Source organism: Dermacentor variabilis, chromosome 2 (assembly GCF_050947875.1).
Source record: "Dermacentor variabilis isolate Ectoservices chromosome 2, ASM5094787v1, whole genome shotgun sequence".
NCBI lineage: Eukaryota > Metazoa > Arthropoda > Arachnida > Ixodida > Ixodidae > Dermacentor > Dermacentor variabilis.
Window position 1 is genome coordinate 60,714,239 of NC_134569.1, and position 23,275 is coordinate 60,737,513.

At 47.8% G+C, this 23,275-nt stretch overlaps 2 protein-coding genes across 2 annotated transcripts in view; one reads left to right on the forward strand and one right to left on the reverse strand.

The window, feature by feature from the left end:
• Positions 1-293: 293 nt before the first annotated feature.
• LOC142570331 (uncharacterized) overlaps positions 294-23,275 on the reverse strand; it is a 74,304-nt gene continuing 51,322 nt past the window's right edge. Inside the window, exon 3 of the mRNA XM_075678721.1 lies at positions 294-751. Coding sequence (XP_075534836.1) covers positions 348-751 — 404 coding nt within the window. The 3' untranslated portion in view covers positions 294-347. The remainder of the gene's footprint in view (positions 752-23,275) is intronic.
• The window catches only part of Mef2 (myocyte enhancer factor 2), a 358,675-nt gene continuing 340,677 nt past the window's right edge, over positions 5,278-23,275 (forward strand). The window contains exon 1 of the mRNA XM_075680718.1: positions 5,278-5,404. The gene's annotated coding sequence lies outside the window, so the exon portion shown is untranslated. The remainder of the gene's footprint in view (positions 5,405-23,275) is intronic.

The following is a 23,275-nucleotide window of genomic DNA, read 5'->3' on the forward strand; positions in this document are numbered from 1 at the left end:
TCGCTTCAAATTGCTTTGCGTGCTTTTTTTTTACCATAAAGAAAAACTATAGACTTCAGTAACCCCTTCGACATAGTCTTTTATCGACGGCGTGTAAAATGCACGGGAATGTTGTGTGTCTCAGTATTTCTTCTCTTTCCAGTAAGCAATGCTAACGATTCGTGAAAAAAAACAGAACAGTTCTAATAATTTACAACATTAGGGATGGAAACATCGTCACTTGCATGCAAAGGTCATAAATATATACAGGGTGTCCCAATTAACTATTATGCACCAAAGAGGAGGAGGAATAAACTTTATTAGTTGAAATGAGCCGACGGTAAAATCATCCGAGGCGGGCGGCGTCCCTAGTCCAGGATGCCGTGGGCCTGAGCTGATAGCTTGGCCCTGCTCACCAGGCGATGCTGGTCTTCAGGGGTCGAGCTTGTCAGCTGTGCCTCCCACTGCTCGACGGTTGGTCCGGTGATGGGCGGTGTCGATGGGGCTTTTTGACATTCCCATACCATGTGGTAGGGGGTATTGGGCGTGGAGCAGAAGGCGCATTTGTGAGTATAGCTCGTAGGATACATGGCGTGTAGCAGGATGCCGTGCGGGAATGTGCCGGTCTGTAGTCTTCGGAAGATCACCGCCTCTTCTCTTGTCAGCTGGGGATGCGGGGGTGGATAGATCCTTCTACCCAGTCTGTAGTGGCTCAGGATATTGTCGTATCTTTTCGGGACGCTATCTTGTTGGTCTACCGGTGCTCGTGAACCTGGTGGGATAGCCCGGAGAATGTGATCTCGGGCAGCGGCAAGATTTAAAAAAAGAGCAATGCGTTACTCGACGAAACACTAGTGCATATTGTTTCCAGCACATTGGAGCAGCTGACACTAATTTTTTCGCTACTGAGATTTGATTAGGTAATTGTAATTAATTATCTAACTCGAGACTTGCTATCCTAATTATCAAAGTGTCAGTGAGTCATTTGGAGGCACAGCCTAGGGACATCAAACTACGGTATTTTAGCGACATACTAATCGCGTACTAATTTTTTTCCGACTCGTAAATAAACCCCGCCAAATATGCAGAATGCCCCGTGACTGCGATCTCATCCGAATCATAAAGCAGCGCCCTCGAACAGGCTCCCTCTGAGTTATCCAGAACGAAATGAAGGAAATAAAGAAAAACATCGTGATCGAACTAGTGCCTTGTCTGCTGCGCCTCGGCCGAAGTAACACGTCGTGTTTCGTGTTAGTTGGAAACAAGCTGTGATAGCTGTTGTCTTAGCGTAGATAAAGTGCACGGATATTTTTTTTTTTACCGCGAAGCCTATCACCACAAGATTTAATTGAAAACGTCAGTGCAAAGGCTGAAAGGTCGCCATGTCTTTCTCTAACGAGCAGAAGGTAAATGTGATCCTTGCCTTGGGAGCTGCACATCGCAAAAAGAAGCAGGCCACAAATATACATCAGTCATGGAAGTGTGGCGGTAGACCAAACGCATCGACTATGATCAGAAATTATGAAGACCTGAGACAATCCGGCAGCTTTCAGAAACAACTGCGGAGGACTCAATCTTTGAACCCTAGCCTACGCATGGATGTTCTAGCATTTATGGCCTCAAACCCTCATGCTAGCGCGCGGGACCAATTACCCAGGTACCACTTTCCAAGTCATCAGTTTGGAGGATTCTAAATGACGGCCTCTCACCCGTACCACCTTAACCAGCACCAATGCTTGGAAGATAGGGACCTGTCTAATCGTCTAAATTTCTCGAATTGGGTCCTCACAAAAGCCGATGAGACACTGGGCTTCTTGAGCAACGTCATGTGCACAGGTGAAGCCAATTTTCGCAGACGCGCCTATAGGTAAATTTGCATAATGCACACTATTGGAGGGACTCCAATCTACACTGGGTAAAGCGCAATCGGCGCCTTTACGAGTGGTCGCTCAATATGTGTTTCGAAATTTACGCCGGTGCTATAATCGGCCCCATCTTCTTCGATCTCACACTGACTGGACAGCGTTACGTGGACGAAATCCTTGAAAGAGTGGTGGATGAGTTTCTCAACGAAGTCCCGCTGTCACGTCTTCCACTTCTGTGGTATCAGCAAGATATGGCACCCGCACACAGCAGCAGCCGAGCACGAAACTGGCTGGATGCGACTTTTCATGCGCAATAGATTGGAAGGCACGGGCCTGTAAATTGGCCGGCTAGGTCGCCTGACCTCTCTCCACTCGATTTCTTTCTTTGGTGTTGTGTGAAAGATCGTGCTTACACGATCGAAACGGACTTCAGTTTAGTTTAAGGCAAGGATAATGGATGTCTGCAGAAAATTCCGGCGTCGGTCGTCAAGAAAGCCACTGAAGATGTGATAAAGCGGACTCAATAGTGCAGAAGGAGACCTATTCGAACACGTCCTCTAGGCAGCAGCTGGTGTTCAACGGCGCTTACGAATTCATAGATATATTAAGGGCACACTAAAATCTGTTTCTTTTTTTTTTTTTTTTTTTTGCAGACATTCTGATTGCCAGTTCGGCTAATTTGGAAGTGGTTATTTACTTCCTTGAACGCATAGGTTTTACCTTTTCTCTACATGTGCGTCGCCTCCCAGTCGGTTTATTTCGCTTTTATTTTATGCCAAGAACCTGTTTTTGCAGCACGTATACACTCTCATGAATACTACCCGCCGTGGTTGCTCAGTGGCTATGGTGTTGGGCTGCTGAGCACGAGGTCGCGGGATCGAATCCCGGCCACGGCGGCCGCATTTCGATGGGGGCGAAATGCGAAAACACCCGTGTGCTTAGATTTAGGTGCACGTTAAAGAACCCCAGGTGGTCAAAATTTCCGGAGTCCTCCACTACGGCGTGCCTCATAATCAGAAAGTGGTTTTGGCACGTAAAACCCCAAATATTATTATTATCTCATGAATACTAAAACCGTCACTTTAATTTGGCTTTGGCCCGAAGCAAGTTTCTGGCGAGAAATATAGCTTCGTGCGCATTCTTTCGATGCGGTGCGAGCAAAGCCGGGATTTTGAAACATGCTATGCGTATTACATTGCTTTTCGCATTTCGTGCATGGTCAGAGTGGCGCTTCGGCCGGGTTATCAAGGTGCTTTTGTTATCAGTTTGATCAGTCGCCCTTGAGAGACGGATAATAAGTATGACGTAGAAATGAGAGGAATGAATAGCTGCAAAGCCGCGAAACCTGCTGTTGGTGCTCCTTCCGTACCATTATCAAGGGGATGCACTGTCTCTTCGGGTTTGCGACAGGCAATGCAGTTCAATCAGCTTATTTGAGGGCGCCCCAAAGAATATTACACAATTACCCCAATTACACCAATTGCAGCAAGGAAAATTACACCACCGAGAGGACTTAGTCTGTGAAATTTAACTGTCTCCTACTATGAGGTCCTGTATATACCCATATAACGCCGTCACTTCAGCGATCAATTCTATTGCACCATTACCCCAATTACACCAATTGCAGCAAGGAAAATTACACCACCGAGAGGACTTAGTCTGTGAAATTTAACTGTCTCCTACTATGAGGTCCTGCATATACCCATACAACGCCGTCACTTCAGCGATCAATTCTTCTAGGTAACACGAAGTTTCTTCAAGTGCAAGCAATATATATGCATAGGGGGTCAGGGGTCGGAAAGCTAGTCGGGCACCCCCCCCCCCCCCATAAGAATGAAAGATCTGCACCTATGCATACCTCCCAGTATTTCTTGCAATTAGAAAAACCTAATAATGCGCTAAGTTCAAGAAGGCTGAAACAGCGGTCAACTACAAGGCGCACCCTGTCTATGCAATACACTGTGATGTTTTGTCATCAAGCGATTACTGTGGAGAGATTGAGGTAGAGTAAACGTTGGCTACGCTATTTCTGTACGGATACAGTTAAAATAAAGCAATAATAATAAATGAAAAACGACAACGAACATAATCATAATAAAGATAACGTTGGCGCAGCAGGAAGCTCACTGGTCATTGAACGTCTGCTGTCTGTGACGCCAACCGCATGTTCAGTACCCTTTGTAGCCTTTAGCAGTTGGTGCAAAAGTCTTCCTCCCCCCTCCACATATGCATGCACGCACATACGCACGCGCGCATATACATATGCACACGTACTATGCACACATGCAAACACATACTTCGCGCCCCTTCGGCTTCTTCGCAGACTCTGCGCCCTGCAAATTTTTGGTGCCGAGAGCGCACTTATTTTGTTCCCGCCCGGAAATATTCAACTTGAACGAACATTCGCGTGCGCCACTTTTACTTGAGAAGTGCCTAAAGATATCCCAAGTTCTAAATTCTGTTTCAGGCGCAAACTTTTAGTTCAGCAGATTTCAACCGAAGCGTGCATGCAGGATTCCCCGAAAAAAAGAAAGAATAGTAACAGCAACATTCAAATTATTTGCGAATGGACGCCGCTCCGCTCCGTAATGTAGAGTACATCATATCCTATGAAGCATGCGGAAAAATGGCAAAGCGTCTGAGAAAGGCACACTCGCTCAAATTACTGCTGATCTTATCGGTAGCCGTCTGGCTTTCCTTTTCGAACCCCCCCTGCCCCCCCCCCAACCCCCGCTACGGCAGACATGACGGGTACCAACATAGACGCCTTCTCCTCCGTAACCTCAGTGACCCGCACGGGACGAACTGCTGTCCCGATTAATTGGTAACCAATTACACGTAAGCGATTAAATCGCACCGACGGGGTACGCCGTATAAAGACCACAGCGTGCCCGCGCGGGCGCGTCCGTGTTTGCCCAATTGTCGTCGTTCGTAGTTAAGACAATGGGAACACGTCTGCGCGCGGTGACGGACAAGGGTCATCGCGATGGGAGAACGAGACAATGGTCGCCGGGGCAGCAGATGAACGCGCCAGTGCGTCTGTTCCTCCGCGGCACGCGCTGACCGCGGTGCACACCTGAGGCCTGCGGTGCATAGGCACGCATACACCGATGGCTTGTCTCGAGGTCGCGCACATTCGCCCGGCTCTGCCGTCCCCGTGTCTCTATCGCCTCCTGCTCCCCCCCCCCGCTCTCCCCCTCCCGCTGCACTCTCGCGGCGATATGTGGGGGACAAGACAAAAGACGACAAACGGAGCGGAAAACGGAGACGAAAAGCAAAATTAAATTGTGCGAGTTGTCAATTCTCGCATGCATGCGGCGACGTGCTGTTGTGTACGGCTTGCGCGACCTTATCAAGCGATCGCCTCGTCCTTCCTGTTCTTGTCCGAGTAGACTTTCCATCACTGTTACACATGCACTCTTTGTTTCCTGCTCCAATGCGGGAGAACGCTTTTCTTTTCCTCTGTACACACAGAGTGCATTTCGTTTTGTTTGTGTCGTGAATGTCCAGTGGGTCAAGCACTCGGGGAAGGTTGCCCTTTGTGAACTATACGTGAAGTGGTAAGTACATACACCTATTGTGTATATGAAAAAAAAGATACGTTCGGCGGACTTCCTCGATTAATTGCACTTTTGTCGCGAGCGCCGTGTATCATACTAACCGGCTGCATTCGCGCACTCGACGCGCGAGCACCTGTGTAGCTGTAGCGCTTTCCAGTTGTCGTGGAAGCAGCTTCTGCACAAACATCTGGGTATCTGGCAAGTCGGGCTTCTTTCCAACTCTTGGAATGGAAAACTTGTCCTCTGAATTAAGCCCTTCTACATCTACTGCCAAGATCAAGAAACGCCAATGTATGAAAGCCTCTAACCCTACAGCTAAAATAGAACTGGCAGAACTTTCGAAGTTAATCAAGAAGCGTAAGACAGCTGACATAAGGAAGTATAATATGGATAGAATTGAACATGCACTCAGGAACGGAGGAAGCCTAAAAGCAGTGAAGAAGAAACTAGGAATAGGCAAGAATCAGATGTATGCGTTAAGAGACAAAGGCGGCAATATCATTACTAATATGGATGAGATAGTTCAAGTGGCTGAGGAGTTCTATAGAGATTTATGCAGCACCAGTGGCACCCACGACGATAATGCAAGAGAGAATAGTCTAGAGGAATTCGAAATCCCACAGGTAACGCCGGAAGAAATAAAGAAAGCCTTGGGAGATATGCAAAGGTGGAAGGCAGCTGGGGAGGATCAGGTAACAGCAGATTTGTTGAAGGATCGTGGGCAGATTGTTCTAGAGAAAGTGGCCACCCTGTATACGCAATGTCTCATGACTTCGAGCGTACCGGAATCTTGGAAAAACGCTAACATAATCCTAATCGATAAGAAAGGGGACACCAAAGACTTGAAAAACTATAGACCGATCAGCTTACTGTTCGTTGCCTACAAAGTATTTACTAAGGTAATTGCAAATAGAATCAGGAACACCTTAGACTTCTGTCAACCAAAGAACCAGGCAGGATTCCGTAAAGGCTACTCAACAATAGATCATATTCACACTATCAATCAGGTGATAGAAAAATGTGCGGAATATCAGCAACCCTTATATATAGCTTTCAGTGATTACGAGAAAGCGTTTGATTCTGTCGAAACCTCAGCAGTCATGGAGGCATTGCGGAATCAGGGTATAGACGAGCCGTATGTAAAAATACTGAACGATATCTATAGCGGCGCCACAGCCACCGTAGTCCTCCATAAAGAAAGCAACAAAATCCCAATAAAGAAAGGCGTCAGGCAGGGAGATACGATCTCCCCAATGCTATTCACAGCGTGTTTACAGGAGGTATTCAGAGACCTGGATTGGTAAGAATTGGGGATAAGAGTTAATGGAGAATACCTTAGTAACTTGCGATTCGCTGATAATATTGCCGTCCTTAGTAACTCAGGGGACCAACTGCAATGCATGCTCACTGACCTGGAGAGGCAAAGCCGAAGGGTGGGTCTAAAAATTAATCTGCAGAAAACTAAAGTAATGTTTAACAGTCTCGGAACAGAACAGCAGTTTACGATAGGTAGCGAGGCACTGGAAGTGGTAAGGGAATACATCTACTTAGGACAGGTAGTGACTGCAGATCCGGACCATGAGACTGAAATAATCAGAAGAATAAGAATGGGCTGGGGTGCGTTTGGCAGGCATTCTCAGATCATGAACAGCAAGTTGCCATTATCCCTCAAGAGAAACGTGTATAACAGTTGTGTCTTACCAGTACTCACGTACGGGGCAGAAACCGGGCGGCTTACGAAAAGGGTTCTACTTAAGTTGAGGACGACGCAACGAGCTATGGAAAGAAGAAGGATGGGTGTAACGTTAAGGGACAAGAAAAGAGCAAATTGGGTGAGGGAGCAAACGCGAGTTACAGATATCTTAGTTGAAATCAAGAAAAAGAAATGGGGGGGGGGGGGGCATGGGCTGGACATGTAATGAGGAGGGAAGATAACCGATGGTCATTAAGGGTTACGGACTGGATTCCAAGGGAAGGGAAGCGTAGCAGAGGGTGGCAGAAAGTTAGGTGGGTGGATGAGATTAAGAAGTTTGCAGGGACAACATGGCCACAATTAGTACATTACCGGGGTAGTTGGAGAAGTATGGGAGAGGCATTTGCCCTGCAGTGGGCGTAATCATGATGATGATGATGATGATGATGATGATGATGATGACATCTACTGCGTGATTCATACTCCAATCGAGTTCACGTTTATACAAATATCTCTTCGACTCTAACCAGCTCAACCGGTGCAGTAGTCATTCCGTCGACGTAAATCTGCGCGAAATTCAAGATCAGCCACGTCACAACATTGACAGGATCCAAGCTTTCCGCCCTCCGTAGCGCATTTCTATATGTGCAGCAACAACCACCAAATCACCGGGCTATATTATGTGATTCAAAGGCAGCCCTACAATCATTCTTATCATCTCTGCGGCACAGCCCATATGAGCAGAGGTAGCAGAGATACGATTATGCTATACCGTCAAACTGTGGACGGAGGCGACGACATTGTGTTTCAGTGGATACCCGGGCACTGTAACATTGCTGGCAATGGAAGTGCCGACAAAGCTGCCCGTGAGGCACATGATGTATGTGAAAGCACCTCGATACCATTGTCGAGTACGGATGCAGCGCGGCACCTCAGCGGTCTTGCTGATATTATAATTGTAAGAAAATGGAACACACCGGAGCTCACCAACCGGCGCCTATATGCCATGGACCCGCATATGACATTGCAGCTTTGCCCTGGTTATAACCGACGGGTAGAAACGCTACTGTGTCGCTTGCGAGGTGTTCCTTTCACAAACGCCTGCTCATTCCTAATTGGTATAGCGGAGAGTCCCAACTGCAGCAGATGTGGTGCCGAAGAAGCGACTAAACATATCCTGTGTGACTACCCTACATACGAAGATGAGAGGAGTGCCCTTCGTACAGCTTTGGAGCACTTAGAAGACCGTCCTTTCACAGGGGAGATCTTGGGACCATGGCCTCGTGCGTCTGCTATGTGCAAGGCCACAAAGGGCGCTGGTGCGTTTCTTGAAATGCACCAGCCACGTATGACCCCATATGACTGACTCAGTGGTGCATGCTTGTGTGCGTAACCATCGAGACTGTGACCTTCTTTCTTCGTTCTCCTCTTTTAAACCCATTTCCTGCTTCCACAGTGCAGGGTAGCCTACCGGGCTCAGCCTGGTTAACCTTCCTACCTTTCCCTTATGATTTCTCTCTCTCTCTCTCTCTCTGGGTAGCTGCGATTGTTCGATGTATGTGCCTTGAGTGTGGCGAAAACTTCGACTGAGCAATGCCTAAAGACATGCCTACCAGATGACAGTTAGCTAAAACAAGCGTGCACATTTAGCCACAAAAGTTTACGGGACACGGATTTCTTCACAAATGTGAATTTTCCCGCCCTGGTTACATAGTGGCTATGGTGTTGGGCTGCTAAACACGAGGTCGCGGAATTGAATCTCGGCCACGGCGGCCGCATTCGATGGGGGCGAAATGCGAAAATACCCGTGTACTTAGATTTAGGTGCACGTTAAAGAACCCCAGGTGGTCCAAATTTTCCAAGTCCTCCACTACGGCCAGCCTCATAATAAGAAAGGCGTTTTGGCACGTAAAACACCATAATTTATAAATGTGAATTTAGGCTCTGTCAACGCGCGTCGCTTCTAATTTATTGGATCACTGCATAGGTCGCAAAAAACTAACACAGGTTGGAAATTTCAAGTTCGATGCTATGTGACCGGATTTCGCGGGCACATCTCTTTCGCAAATCCCGTTTCCCGTAAACTATTGTTGCGACGGACCATACGTGCGAAAGCGAATGCCAAATTGTTTGGCGCTGTGCATATTGAAAAACGCTGTGGAAGGGCAATGACGGAATAACCGCGTTTGTTTTATTTAACATATAGGAATATGTAGGGAAGAAAAAGTAAATTCAGCAAGGACACTTAAGTCTGCTTACGTGTGGCAATGCGAAAGCATTATAATCGCTTAGGTGAAATGTTCTCGATTGATGTTTTCGACATGCATTAAAGTTCTTTCTGTTGAATCGGTGTGTGTGTTTGCTTATACGCTGGCCACAGGCTGGAAACATTCGGAACATTTTGCTACAGAACAATGAATTTTATTTTGTGCCTAATGGTAGGTCTGTCATGACTATAGGCCATATTACGTAAAACTGTTCCAAAATGTTTTTATTCCAATCTCCTGATGTCAAATTTGCCTAACCGCCGACGCAAGCATCAGGCGATCACCCGCAGGGTTGTATGAACAGACCAGTCAAAAGCTCTCCTCGTTCATAGGAGGTCACTTTTGTTTGCTTCAAAAACGAACAACATTGCCTACGCTGAGCGGCTTGTCTTATCTAATTGGCTCACAAGAGGCAAGAAGTACGCTCAAGTGGAGAGGTTTTGATGGGTCCGAGCCACTGCACTGAAAATCGATAACCGGACGAAGAGGGTGGTGCCGGCGTCTACGATTGGTCCGCTTTCCCTCATTTAACTCGCGGTAGCTGGTCGAAAATCGCAGCGGCATGCAATGGAAGGTTAAGAATGCCGCTAAAATGGATCCTCAGCAAAGAAGAGTTGGCAGAACGAGGTCGTAAACGTGCCGAAAGTGCTCGAAAGCGTTACGCGGCCACGCAAAAAACTTTATTATACGCAAATAAACCCATGCTTTCCGGTAGGTGCGAGTGGCCAGTGCCTGGGCGATCGGTGGCAGCCGTCTTTTATTCCTTTCGGAACGGGGCAACCTGCGGCTATTCAGAAGAAAACTCACTTTTGTTCGGCATGTTATTGCATCTTTAACGCGTACACGTCACTTTGACGCGGTGAGTTTTTGTGGTTTTGTGACGTCGCGTGACAGGCAGGTGAAGTGGGTGCAGCCCGAAAGTCTTTGACCAATAGCCAATGGCTAATGGCGAAAAGGCGTCGAATCAGAAATAACTATTTTGCTTTTGTTCGGTCAAATCATGCATAATCAGTGTGCACACGTTATATCAGATGGGAAGCTATCGCGGTTATCGTGACGTCCCGTGACAGCCAGGCGAAATTGGCGTGATCCAAAAAAGTTTTTAACCAATCGCGTAAGGCTGATTGCAGAATTGGAATAGAAAAGTTTGGAATAGTTTTACGTTATAGCGCCCTATGTCGCCTTCTTTTGTGTACACTTGCTTTGTCTCCTGAGGCGTGCTTCCGTGGACGACCACGCACGTTTCACGGCTGCCGCTGAGCTAGGCGCTTCCGAGTGCATCCCAGCAGACACAGCACCGATGAAATCCGAAGAACAAGTGACGCGCGGGAGGCAGCGACGTGACGTGTGCAAAGACGCACGCATCCGGAACGCCTCATTTTATACACTAATGGTTTGGTGTCGAGAGTGCATCGCAGCAGAGGCAGCATCGATGAAATCTGAAGAGCAAGTGACACGTGGGAGGCAGTGACGGAGGCAGTGGCATGACGTGTGCAATGAAGCACGCAATGGGCACAAATTTAGTCAAACATAACCATGGAGACATAGTGGCGTCGTGGTGGCGTGCTAGTCTCGCACCCATACCGAAATTTACCGAATCTTCTTTTCGGGGGCGTTAATTTACTTTGTTTACAGAAGCCTGTTTACAAAGTGGACATCAAACCGAACATTTATTACGTGTTTTTACTCTTCGCGCCGTCGGCCATATTTAGTCTCATCTTTCGGTCACGCCGCCGCCGACAACGCCGGATTTTCGTGTAATGGGGCATATAATGTTTTCGCATAAAAAAAAATGATAGATACAAACGGTCGTTTTCAATGCACTCATGCAAAGGCTTCACGCATAGGTATTTCCATGTCGCCGCCAAAGCCTGTTGGGTGCAAAATTGTCATTCGAGACCACAGAAGTTACCCAGCAGGCGGTTCTTTGTTCCTCATCAGCCGATACCTGCTTTTCCTTCCTTTAGCAGGCCAGACTTGCTCCTCAGGCCACCCTCTCCGCTTTTCCTATCGTTAAGCCTTCTCTCACTCAGTCTCTTTTAATCCGTCGCCCCTACAGACCCTTCCTTCATTTCAACGGTCATGTCATGCTGAATCCCTATGTCCTCGTCAGGTCATCGAAGCAAAGAAGCGTTGCGTACGTTGACTTCCCAATATGGAGGCCACCTTGGAACGCCGGATGCGCCCCTTCTGTCGCGGAAGCCTTTCGCAAGACAGTTGCGTTCACGGTGCTTGCGGTGCCCCCTAATCCTTAACAAGCCGCCATTATACCTTATCCGCATAACCTCCGACTTCTGGGTACATACCTCCGACGGGATGCACAACTCATAAACAGAGGGGCGAATATATCCGGCGAGGAATCAGCCAACATTATCACAAGAGAGAGTATACTTCAACTCGCCGGAGCCGTCGAATTCTATCTTTGATAATAACGATGGTCGTCGTCAAACATTATTCTTGCATGTGATTCTGATTTGCTCTCCCTCTAATGAAGACACACAACCACTATGGGAGGGTGTCCGAGGAGGTAATGAAATTACGCAAGGCTAAAGATAGATGGGGGCGAAATGCGAAAACACCCGTGTGCTTAGATTTAGGTGCACGTTAAAGAACCCCAGGTGGTCAAAATTTCCGGAGTCCTCCACTACGGCGTGCCTCATAATCAGAAAGTGGTTTTGGCACGTAAAACCCCAAATATTATTATTATTATTAAGGCTAAAGATATCAAGCGCGGTCTAGAAAACGAAGGAAACACTGAGGGAGATGGAAGTGAAGTATCGCAGTCGAGTGCTGGAGGAAGTGGGTAACAACATCACAAACTAAACATTTAGCAATGAAAACCGCTCTGGAAACAAAGAATAATAATAATAATAATAATATTTGGGGTTTTACGTGCCAAAACCACTTTCTGATTATGAGGCACGCCGTAGTGGAGGACTCCGGAAATTTTGACCACCTGGGGTTCTTTAACGTGCACCTAAATCTAAGCACACGGGTGTTTTCGCATTTCGCCCCCATCGAAATGCGGCCGCCGTGGCCGGGATTCGATCCCGCGACCTCGTGCTCAGCAGCCCAACACCATAGCCACTGAGCAACCACGGCGGGTGGAAACAAAGAAGCATTCATCAACAGCAGAGCAAACAAACCGTACGGGAGCGTTCAAGAGTGGAGGCTTGCTTGATTGCTTGCTTGCTCCCTGTATCATCGCGTGCATCCGCAGATCAACCCAGAATACACAAAATGTCTATACGAAGACTTTAGGTATAATATTTAAAAATAGCCGTTTTGAAATAAAAGGACAGATTTTTTCATAGACGTGCCGTCAGTGGTTGCGAACACGGGGTGACGGGCGATGCGTAGTAATTGGCAGCTAATTAAAAACGTTACGACCTTTAATTTTAGCGGGCTCATTGCAATATGGAAATGGAAGCAAGCTCTCCGTACAAGCCACATCAGCTTTTGGATCTGGAAAAAAATGGTCTTCAATTCACGCTGTGAAGGCGGTTTGGACAGCGAAGCTGCAAACGACAACTAGAACGATTACCCATTGCGACGTAGGTTGAAATTACTCGCGTGGCGAGACTCACATGCACTTTACCTAATATTAGCCCAAGACGTTTCGACGGCCTGCGACTTCAATTGGCTTGCGCAGCTACTTCGTGCACCTACAAAACGTGGACCAGAGAGAAGAAAAATTCGCAGCTCTTCGTAAGCACGCTGCTGTGCAGGAGTCTGCGTTACACGAGACATTCCAATAACAATGTCACAAAACAAATAGCACGAAAAAAAAGTTATGGGTTTTTACGTGCCAAAACCACAATCTGATTATGAGGCACGCCGTAGTACGTGAGGGACTCTGGAAATTTGTACCAACTGGGGTTTTTTACAGGAGTTTGCATTACACAAGACATTCCCATAGCACGTTCGCGAAACAAATCAGTTGCTAGGCGGGTTCTTTTTTCACATAAGAAAAAAAAATATGGAGTTTTACGCGCCAAAACCACGATCTGATTATGAGACACGCCGTAGTGAGGGACTCTGGAAGTTTGTACCAGCTGGGGTTCTTTAACATGCACCGAAATCTAAGTACACGGGTGTTTTCCCATTTCGCTTTTACGTACGAAAGTGTAGTTACGTCACTACCTGCTTCGTATGCTACGGTCAAGCTGCCGTCCCCGCGGAACCTTGCGCAACAGTAATCGCGACAGTCTCCCAGTTTCGGTTTCGCGCCCTCTGGTAGCCGAAATTTGTCGTGCCACAGCTGTCGATCTTTTTCGCACCAGCTCGCAGCATGTGAAACAGCCTTTAGACTTTGCAGGCCTGCGCATTGCATTATTTTTTTAAATATTATCTAAAGTCTTCGTAGAAACACCCGTTATAATGTCGAGAAATGCGCGTCGTCGTCACAAGAAAACCGGTGATGCGTGGACTCCGCAACGAGTGCGGTTTTGCGAGGCACCACCGTCTCGTGAAAAGAGCTATATGTAGGTTAATCCGACTGCAATATTCGTCACATAGCATCTACAGAAACGGGAGCATTGAGCAATAAATATGTGAAATTCGCACTTTCGAGTTGACACGCTTTCCTACCTGCTCCTACGAGGACCACCGCTGCAATAGGTAAAAAACACACTCCCAGTAACATTTTCGTCACAGAAGCGCTAATGATGGCATTGTCAAGTTTATTTCGAAGGGCAATGTGAAGTTATCTATAACGGTATATTACAGCAGGAGGCCACAGAGTCTTAGAAAAAGTGAAATGCAAACGCTCTACGATTATAAAAACAAGACCTTCTTTAAAAGAGAGAAAGCAGTAGTAGAAGTGCAAACATGTGAACGAACATATACATATGATGACGATAAAGTTGATTAGATCGAACAACAAAAATAATCATGTACTTATGATAACGTTAACACTAAGGGGTAATTAAAAGCACCAACGTTGAAAACGCATATCAATTGCATTGCAGCAATTTGTGTCACAACGGGAGATAAGTACGTTCAGACGCCCATGGATACAGAATGCGACTCCATAAAAGAGAGAGAGAATACGCCATGAGACATCAGTTGAATTTCATCAGATTAAAAACAACCAAAGCACGAAAAGGTAAATGTAAGCTACGTAGCATCAATGAACCAGCAGCAGTCCATAAACAAGCACTTTCTCCTATATATCATTTTCTTTATATCTTTCCTTTATTTCGTATCATTAAAACGTTTTTCTCTCTCTCTTTACTTTTCTTTACACTGGTAGCTTGTTGACTCTTCTTCTACTGAAGATGACGCATAGTGTATAGTCCTTAATGTTGAACAAAGACAAACAAGTACAGTCAAACCAAAGGCGGGAAGGGACAAGAAATATAAAAGAAAAGGTTGCATAAGAGAAGGTTGAAGCATCGGTGCGTAGTGTGGGTTAGATCAGTGTGGAGCTAGGGGAAGTGACAGGGAGCATCAAATCAGGTGGGCGCATAGCTGTTTATCCGAAAGCTAGCAAAAGGGACACCACACCCACATAATTGCTTGAAGAGGAGAAAAAAAAGACATAGAGCAAGAATATAAAGAAAGGAGAAAAAGAAGAGGAAGCCACATCACAACACATCACACAGACACACACAGAGTACGAGCATTACAGACGAGGGTCTGCAGTCCCAAGGTCGACAAGAATTCCATCCTAGCTTTGTGAGCCCGTATCGGGTTGAAGCATGACCTTGGGGAAGCAAGAATTAATTAGGTGCAGTTCGATCAAGATCAAGTCACTGAAACTCGCTCGGTAGCACAACGCGGGATCGAAAAATTGAGCTCATTGGCGATCGAAAGTTCACATCTGAAACCGGTACAAAGGGACTGGATGGTATACCACCTCTTCTCGAATTAAGTGAGCACTGCGCTTAAACGGCACTGCACGGCGATTTCTAAGTGAAATTCATTTTGTTTTTCGGTGTTTTTTTAGCGAGTGATCTCAGTGGCTATCCGAACGCACTGGAATCAATATGTGTTTCTCAAGCAACTCCTCGTCATAGGCATCAAGGAGTAGCCTTAAGTGCTCTGTCTGCTTCAATCGAGGAGCTGCACTGAGCTTAACTTGGTGGCATCGAAGAACAGATTCACGTCGAGCCCCACGAGAGTGCGAGTGTAAAAGACGTGTACTGTTAGAACTTCGGTGAACCTATAAGCACGAGGAGTCTGCTCGCGGCTCTCGCGGTCACTTAAAGTGCAGAAACCATCGAAGATTATTGTGAATGTATAAGCGAAGAGCTCATGCGGACTGCAGAAATCTAATGGACACGCAATCAATACTTCAAAACTGATGTAGACAACGATGTTTGATGGCGGCAGCGCAAATTACCGTCGTCGACGCGTTTTGGTACGCGCCCATGACTGCGCGACAACGGCGGCTATCGCGCGCGACGACGGCGGTGTGACGACGATGGATATGGTGACGGTGCGAGGGCGAACGTCAGCGTGACCGAGACGGCCCGACGACAGCGGAACGACGACAAAGTGACGACGACAGAGCCCTTCCGTGTACGCGCTTCAGCAAAAGCGCCGTGACGCGTATAGAGGGAGGAGCTCTGGACAGCGACGGTGCGCCCGAGTTTTCTTCTCCGCTCGTTTACTCCACGAAGGAAAGGCACTCCTCCGACCGTCAGCTTTAAGATCACGCGCACCTTACGCACTGTGGAAGTCGGTCTATGCGAAGCTGTGGCGAGCCGGCAAGACGAAACGGCGCATCTCGACAAGAGACGCGCCGCAGATTTTGGCTACACGAACGTGCCACGCAATCGCCAACCGCCGCCGGCGTAGGAACAATGCGCCAACACCGCCTCTGTATCTTCGGATGCCGGTAAACGTCGCACGAAAGCAGGTGTGTCTTAAAGAGCTGGTAACTAAATTTAGTAAGCACTCCCGTGACTACCTTTTCAATAGCTTATTTTCTGGGAATGTAGGATAACGCGCAGAGGAAATGATCTCGTATGTCTGAAACTCGTTGATTAAGGTGCCGTCCGACAGGGTGGCAGGCGGCGGCGGGTCAGCCGACGAGTTTCATCAAGTTGGCAGGAAATTCGTGGACGAATGCTATACTCACTTGTAGGAGCATCCAGTCATTCAGCCTCTTCATTGCCAGCAATACCCACGTGCGACGGCACACCCATTAACAGAAAGATTTACAGTGCGAGATGCGATTGTGGAAGCGGAGTTATCAATGACATGGAAAGCAATAATTGCGTTCACCAACGTATTGAGTTGTACTATTGTATTCAGCAGTGGTAGTACCAGAGCCATTTCAGGCGGAAGATGATGTTTTGACTTGTTTTCGTCAGGGCAGCCACTTTCCACACGCGCTGGCTCCAGCATGAGACATATCTTGTACGGTTGATCACTTCAAGCTTTCATCTTCCTGTGAACGTCTCTCTCGTTTACATTATTTTTACGATTCAATATTGACTTCGTGATTCGTGACATAGTACGAGTCCATAAAAAAATTAAGAAGGCGTAAAAACGATTTAAAATTTTCAATAGAATTGAGTACTATGTTTCACTGATGGAATTCATGAGCTTTCTGGTGAAGCCCTCTTAGTCTTCATGTTCATCTTCCTTCTCTGATGTGCCTTCTGTCCATACACTCGTAGCCTCATGCCTATACATAATTCCGCTTCGCATCTTACTTTTTTTTCCCTTTCTCCTGATGTGGCAACCCACCAAAATGGGAGAGAGAGAGAAAAACCGGATGCAAGTTTTCGGTTCGGTCCCCTGCAACCAAAATGGGAGGTCATAGCTGTACCTCTTGAACAAAGCTTATTCACAACCACCACCTCTGTGGATTTCGTCGTCATGGTTCCAGTGTCGGTCACCGTTCCTCATTAAAGCTAGGTCGTGGATCGTCCGACTCTTTGCACCGACAAAGCATGACGACGATAATAATAATAATAATAATAATAATAATAATAATAATAATAATAATAATAATAATAATAATAATAATAATAATAATAATAATAACGCGCTGCTGCAACCAGTGGTGTATTAGAATCAAATTAAAACGATTTGAAGCACACTAGTTCCTCGCACCCCCACCCTGAACTTAAAAGGTGGCGCGTAAGTGGCAACGAGTTTGGCCTTCGACAGTGCATCACCCGAAGCCCAGCGCTTCGTCGCCGCCCCGCAATGCACAGGGAGAGCGCGGCCTGCCCGCCGCAGTAGCCGCCGCCACCACGGCGCTGGACAGCGAGTGAGAAGAGGGCGCGCGACAGGCCGAAACTGATGGACGCGCTTCGGCGCCCGGGCGCGCCACTCCGCGTCGATGATAACAAACGACCGCATCGTTAGTCAAGCGGACCCGAATCACGGCAGGCGACACCCGACAGCAGCCCACCCAGCTCCGGCGGCGAGGAACGGAATGAATTTGCCCAACGCCCCGGCGCTAACCGCACGCTGCGCGCGCGACCGGTGGCGGACTGTCGCGCTCGCCTGACAAATGTCACGCCGCTGACGCGGCAATATGCGACACGCGTTGCAGCTCGTCGCTTTCGCGCCTTCCTCCAGACGCTCCGCCCCGGCGATGGCGGCACGCGATGCCCGACGAAGGTACACAGCCCGGGACAGCTAGGAGGGCGTGCGCGCGCGAATTTGCGCGGCGTGTGCGTGTACATAGTCAGACCGGGTGCGTTCTGTATAAGCCCGTGCCGAAAAACAAAAACACCCCACACGCTCGTTTATTTGCTGTAGAACTCCGGCGGCCAGTGCGGTACTCCGCGAGGCGCCCACCCAAGTCCGCGGGGAAAGAAAACAAAGCGGAAGTGTCGCGTGGGGCGACAAATGGTAAACGCGGGCGCATAAATAAGCACGCTCCTCGTCAATGGAGGGCGATTCGCTCTCCCTCCCATAACGACAGCCGCCTTTCTGTCGGTGGTGTCGATTGCTCCGCCGAGCGATGCGTGTTTGTCGGTTCGATCAGCACATCCAGCGATAGGGCATTGATATTGCGAAGCGAAAGAATAGCATCGCTCGCTGTCCGTTTCGTTACCCTTTCTTTCGTTGTCACGTGTGTATATATACTTTGCTGCGCTTTCCGTACTATAACGGTCGCCTTGGTTTTCTAAGCGATGGCGTGTTAAGTTGCATCAGAAAGCAATCTGGGTCTGCCCAAGATTATCCAACAAATAAACTGACCAGTCGCTGGGCTATACGTGGATGTGCTCCGTATACGTTAGTGAATGAGCTGTGAAAATTGCCGCGCGACTGGCCGCTCGAGGCACTTTGCGTGTATTCGCGGGCTTCTCTCATGCTTGGAAAATCACTTTTATGTAGCGCGTAATGAGCAACCGACATCTGTATCGGGAGTTTTTCATGCTGCTCTATAGTTTTTTTTATTGACACTCTTCATCTAAGTATAATATTTGAGAAGCTGATTAAATAATTAAGACTAATTATGTAATTAGGCGGAATGCAAAAAATAATCTGATTATCTCGAAGTGACGGCAAACAACATTACCTTTGCTCTATTCGGTTACGTGGCATTTGCATAACATTGAAGTTTGGCTCAAGTTACGTGGGACATCCTATATACATTTATAATACGTCCGATGCGGTTTTGCTTACGAAAGGGTGGAACGCAGGCGGCGCACATGCGGTCATGTCAAGCACGAATGGAGGGGTACGTATATATACGGTGCCCCTGCTTTGCACAAGAGCTCTTGTCCCAGTGCGTAATGGAGTAATGCACACATGTTGCTCTCCTGCGAGCGGCACACGCGTCACAGTGGCACAAAGAAACAAGCGAATAATTTAACGAGACGAAGCAAGAAAGAGTATGCGCGTACGTGGATGCATTCCTGGAACAAGCTTGAGCAGGGTAAGGCAGAGGGAGCAAGGGGGGGAGAGGGACGGGGGGGGGGCGGAGCGCACGTTGTGTAAACTCCGTTGCCATATGCGAACCTCGTGTGTGCGTGTCCTCGTCCGTGAATGGCACGCGTATCATTTACAGTGCACGACGGCGAGCGCACACGCATGGCCTGCTCATTGTCAGCGCGCATGGCGTGCGTAACCCGGTGCCTACATGCGCGCAGATCCGCTGCCTATAGCCGGCTGGCCTGGCTGGTAGGGGGTCAGCGCGCGGGAGAAGAAGATAGCGGCAATAACCTCGAGCCGCCACTTATGCGGCCACGTGCGCTCCGTCTTTCTGTGAGCGACGACGACGACTCTTAGCGGGGGTCGATTCATGTAACCCCTACTCAAGCCGCCAGCCTCCCCCCATCTCGCCCCCCCCCCCGCCTTCCCAACATTAACCTCGAGCTCTCTCAAGAACGCCGGTAGCGACCAGGCACTGCCTTCCAAGCTGGTTTCGCCGACCACGCCAACCCTTCTCTCCCCTCTCTCAGCTTTCTCGACGTCGGCCGTTATGACCTCTGTCGGAGAGGAGAAAAACAAAGGCGTAATGGAAAAGCGTACGGCAACTGGGGGCTGCCCCCTGCAGCGATGGGAAAGGGTTAACGAAGTGTGGCGAAGGAAAATGGGGCACGCGCACAGACGCGAGCCTCTGAAGAGACGGAGGTGAAAGCTGAGCCAAGCTATACTGTAACCTTCCTTCGGTGAGAACAATGAGACGAGCAGATGTAAAACTTAGTGCGGCGCGTGTGGTCGCGGCGTGTTGCGTTCAGCGACTTCGGCGCTGCGAATCCGCGCGATGTGCGGTTTCGAAATCGACTGTGTCCAATGAGCGCCGCGTAGGCCGCATCTTGTGTAACCGCAGGCGATCCATTCTATTTGCGTGGCTCATTATTATTGTAGAGTAATCACGGTTGAGGATTTGTCACTTTCTGTGACTCGCTCAGCCTGAGGAAGCGGATGTCATGAAAAACATGGCACGCATCCCATCAGAATTGTTTGACCGTAGCGGAGTGCACATTCCCGGACCGGCTTCGCTCCCGTGAGATGTTGCACTGCAAGATTATGCAGTGCACTTATTATGAGATGCAAGCATTGAAATATGCTCTTCCTCCAACTCTTAATATTCATAGTCTAATTGGCTATTTTATTAGAACTGTTTCCTTTAAGAATCCTAAATATTTTTGTGATGCCTTCGTGCCTTACCAAAAGTTCATTTTTAATTCGATGTTTTATTTATATTTCATCCAGTTGTTATTGTAGTTGTATTCGCTGAAGTATGCGGTTTGCGCAGTACTTGTTGAGTCAAATATCCTTCTTTATACCACTTCCTCGTGCACTTTTAGGAGATACGAGTTCTGTCAAGCCATGATAGTCTATTCAGTCATTCTACGATATGTCTGGAATATATAAAGACCCAAATATTCAAAGATTCGCCACGCAAAAGTAAATATATCCTATAGACTGTGATGTCAGCAAGAATACCATCGCTCTCGTCGTGCCTTTTAACTCTCTGTTCGTCGAATTGTAAATTTACATCGCTCCATGGATTACCGTTAGACGCATCATAGCTGGACACATGCGGAACTCCCGGGAAATGCAATACACCCCAGATGTGCGCGTCGTTCAGACGTCAAAATTAGATGCCCTTCATGCATTTTTAAGGACCTAATTTTGTTCATGCTTCAGCTTTTACTCGGGTTGCACACATAGAGGCTGTTGTGCATAAGATAGTGAAGTTAGGCTGCATATAGCGTGAGGGAGAGATAGATAGAGAGATGCAGGGTTGTGAGCCAGATGATATCTCCGGTTGGCTACCCTGTATTTGGGGAAAAGAAAAATTAGGTAGGAAAAATGAGAGAATGCGACCAATTTTATTCGGAAAGATTTTGTCCTCTTACGTATAACGAGGATGCGATACGAATAGTGGAATTTAGGCTTCGTTTCTCCTTTTAGGATTTGCGCTCGCACCATGTGAAATATACCTTTTACCCTAAGCTGACTCTAACTGGACTTTGCTGCGTGGGAATTCAGACGTAACACATCCACGGAACGTTGACGACTATGCTGAGAGTACTGAAGGCGGAGTAGCGTCCCTGAATGTCTGTAACATTAAAAAAGAAAGAAAGAGACAAAGGGAACAGTAGCATGTGGCTTCTCTAACTCAATAAGGCTCCAGCATCACGGACTTGCATTTTACATGTTGGCGATGGAAACAACGTGCTTCCTTCATAGGACATGACTGGTTCCCCTTCACAGTTTAATCGGCTAGAAACTCCCGTTTTCATAAAAAAGCCGCTAATGCCTTAAACCTTAAATATATGTTGGCCTACATATACACAGAGAATATAACACAGTATAAAGTTTTCTGATGCATTAGGAACACAGTGCACTGACAACCATATGGCCGGCACAACCGAGGACAGAGTTGTTCACATCATTTATTGAACGCTTGCACAGTTGCTTCGCACTCTTTCGTCATAGAATATCTCAAGAGTTCTAACTTGGACTGCTTGGTACACGTTATAGCTTAGCAGACTAACAGCGTACCTTACTGGACAAACGAAATGAACGAACACTCAGCATGCTGGCAGTGATTCGTCCGTTTCATCCGTTTGTCCTGTGCCATGCACTCTTACTTTATCTGTACTATCTCACTTGAGTCATTCTCATTATTGTCATCATCGATTACAGCTTTATTGTGAAGCGGAACACTGTCTTCGTGTACGGGATATACTTCATTAAAAAATAAGCTGGATTCCAAATAGTACTGATGCTGTCGGGCATGCTAATATCGGCCGTTTCCACTTGCGGCCAAGTCCATTTCTATTAGCTTGTTTTCTTGGCGTTCGATAGAAGGCGACTCTGTAAGGTGCGCCGCGCAAGTCCAAATACTGTGGACGGGACGCAAAGGAAGCAGCACAGCAAATTGCGTGGCACAAAAAGAAGCAGACACATGGCTTCCTTTATGTCGTGTCCACGTTCCAGTGGTGGTGCCGTGTAATGGTTATGCCATCAAACAGCTCAACAGAAGCACTTGTCAGTGGTAATACGATGCCCACAGTTAACACATCGCGTACTCATCTGAAGTCGATGACGTCATCCGCGGACGTCCGTCGTCGCCCATGAACTTGACACGAGCACCGCCTGCCGTTCCTTCGAGCCCCCGAGAAAGCCGAGAAGCTTACACAAGGCTTTTCGGATTAAATCATACAAAGCGAAGAGGAATCTTTAATTGTACCGAAGGGCAGCCAGCACGTCCCGATTTAACTAGGCACTTAGGATTAGCAGGTCCGAGGGGGTCTCTCACACCGACTCGTGATTGAAATTCTTGCGTGGCGCAACACGCTGCTGCGCCAGTAGCGTCCTCGCAGGACGGCGTTCGGACTTCTGCGCCTGAAATCTTTGTGCATCGCAGTGCCGTGAACCGTCCGAGATTTGAACAAAGCGCCGAGTATTCGTCAAACTAAAGCGCTCTCTCTATAACAGCGGCTGTCGCTATGGCGGAGGACTTCGCCGCGAGTCCGCGCACCCGCACGCTTGACGCGAAATTAAAATTGCATTGCCGAGTGCGTCCTTAATGCTGAGCCCTGTCGCGCGTCTGTGATTGTCACCCACGCAATTTCATCAAAAGGCGCGGGTTCTCTTCCACGTAGGGAGGGAGAAAGAACATGCATATGCGTAATCTGGCTGGGCCGGCCTCCTTGCCCTATAATTGCGAAATATTAATATATCTCGGACTCGTAACGAAGACTGCGCGCAGTATGCGATCTCGTGCGTGAAAGGGCCAATTAACGGGGCACCATTTCACGGGCACATGCCGGGTGGACGGGTTATTCAGCTCCGTCAACTGCTATATAGGACTCGGGTTAGCTCGCAACGCTTTATCCCTAAAGCGTCGAGTTTATGCGAAGTGGTTAAGCTGACGTTCGTTTCATGGACTGTACGTAGGGATCAGTTGATGAAGTGAACGAGAAAGCAGCACTTATTCTTTTCTTGCATGCTTCTTCATTCAGTTTGTTCCTT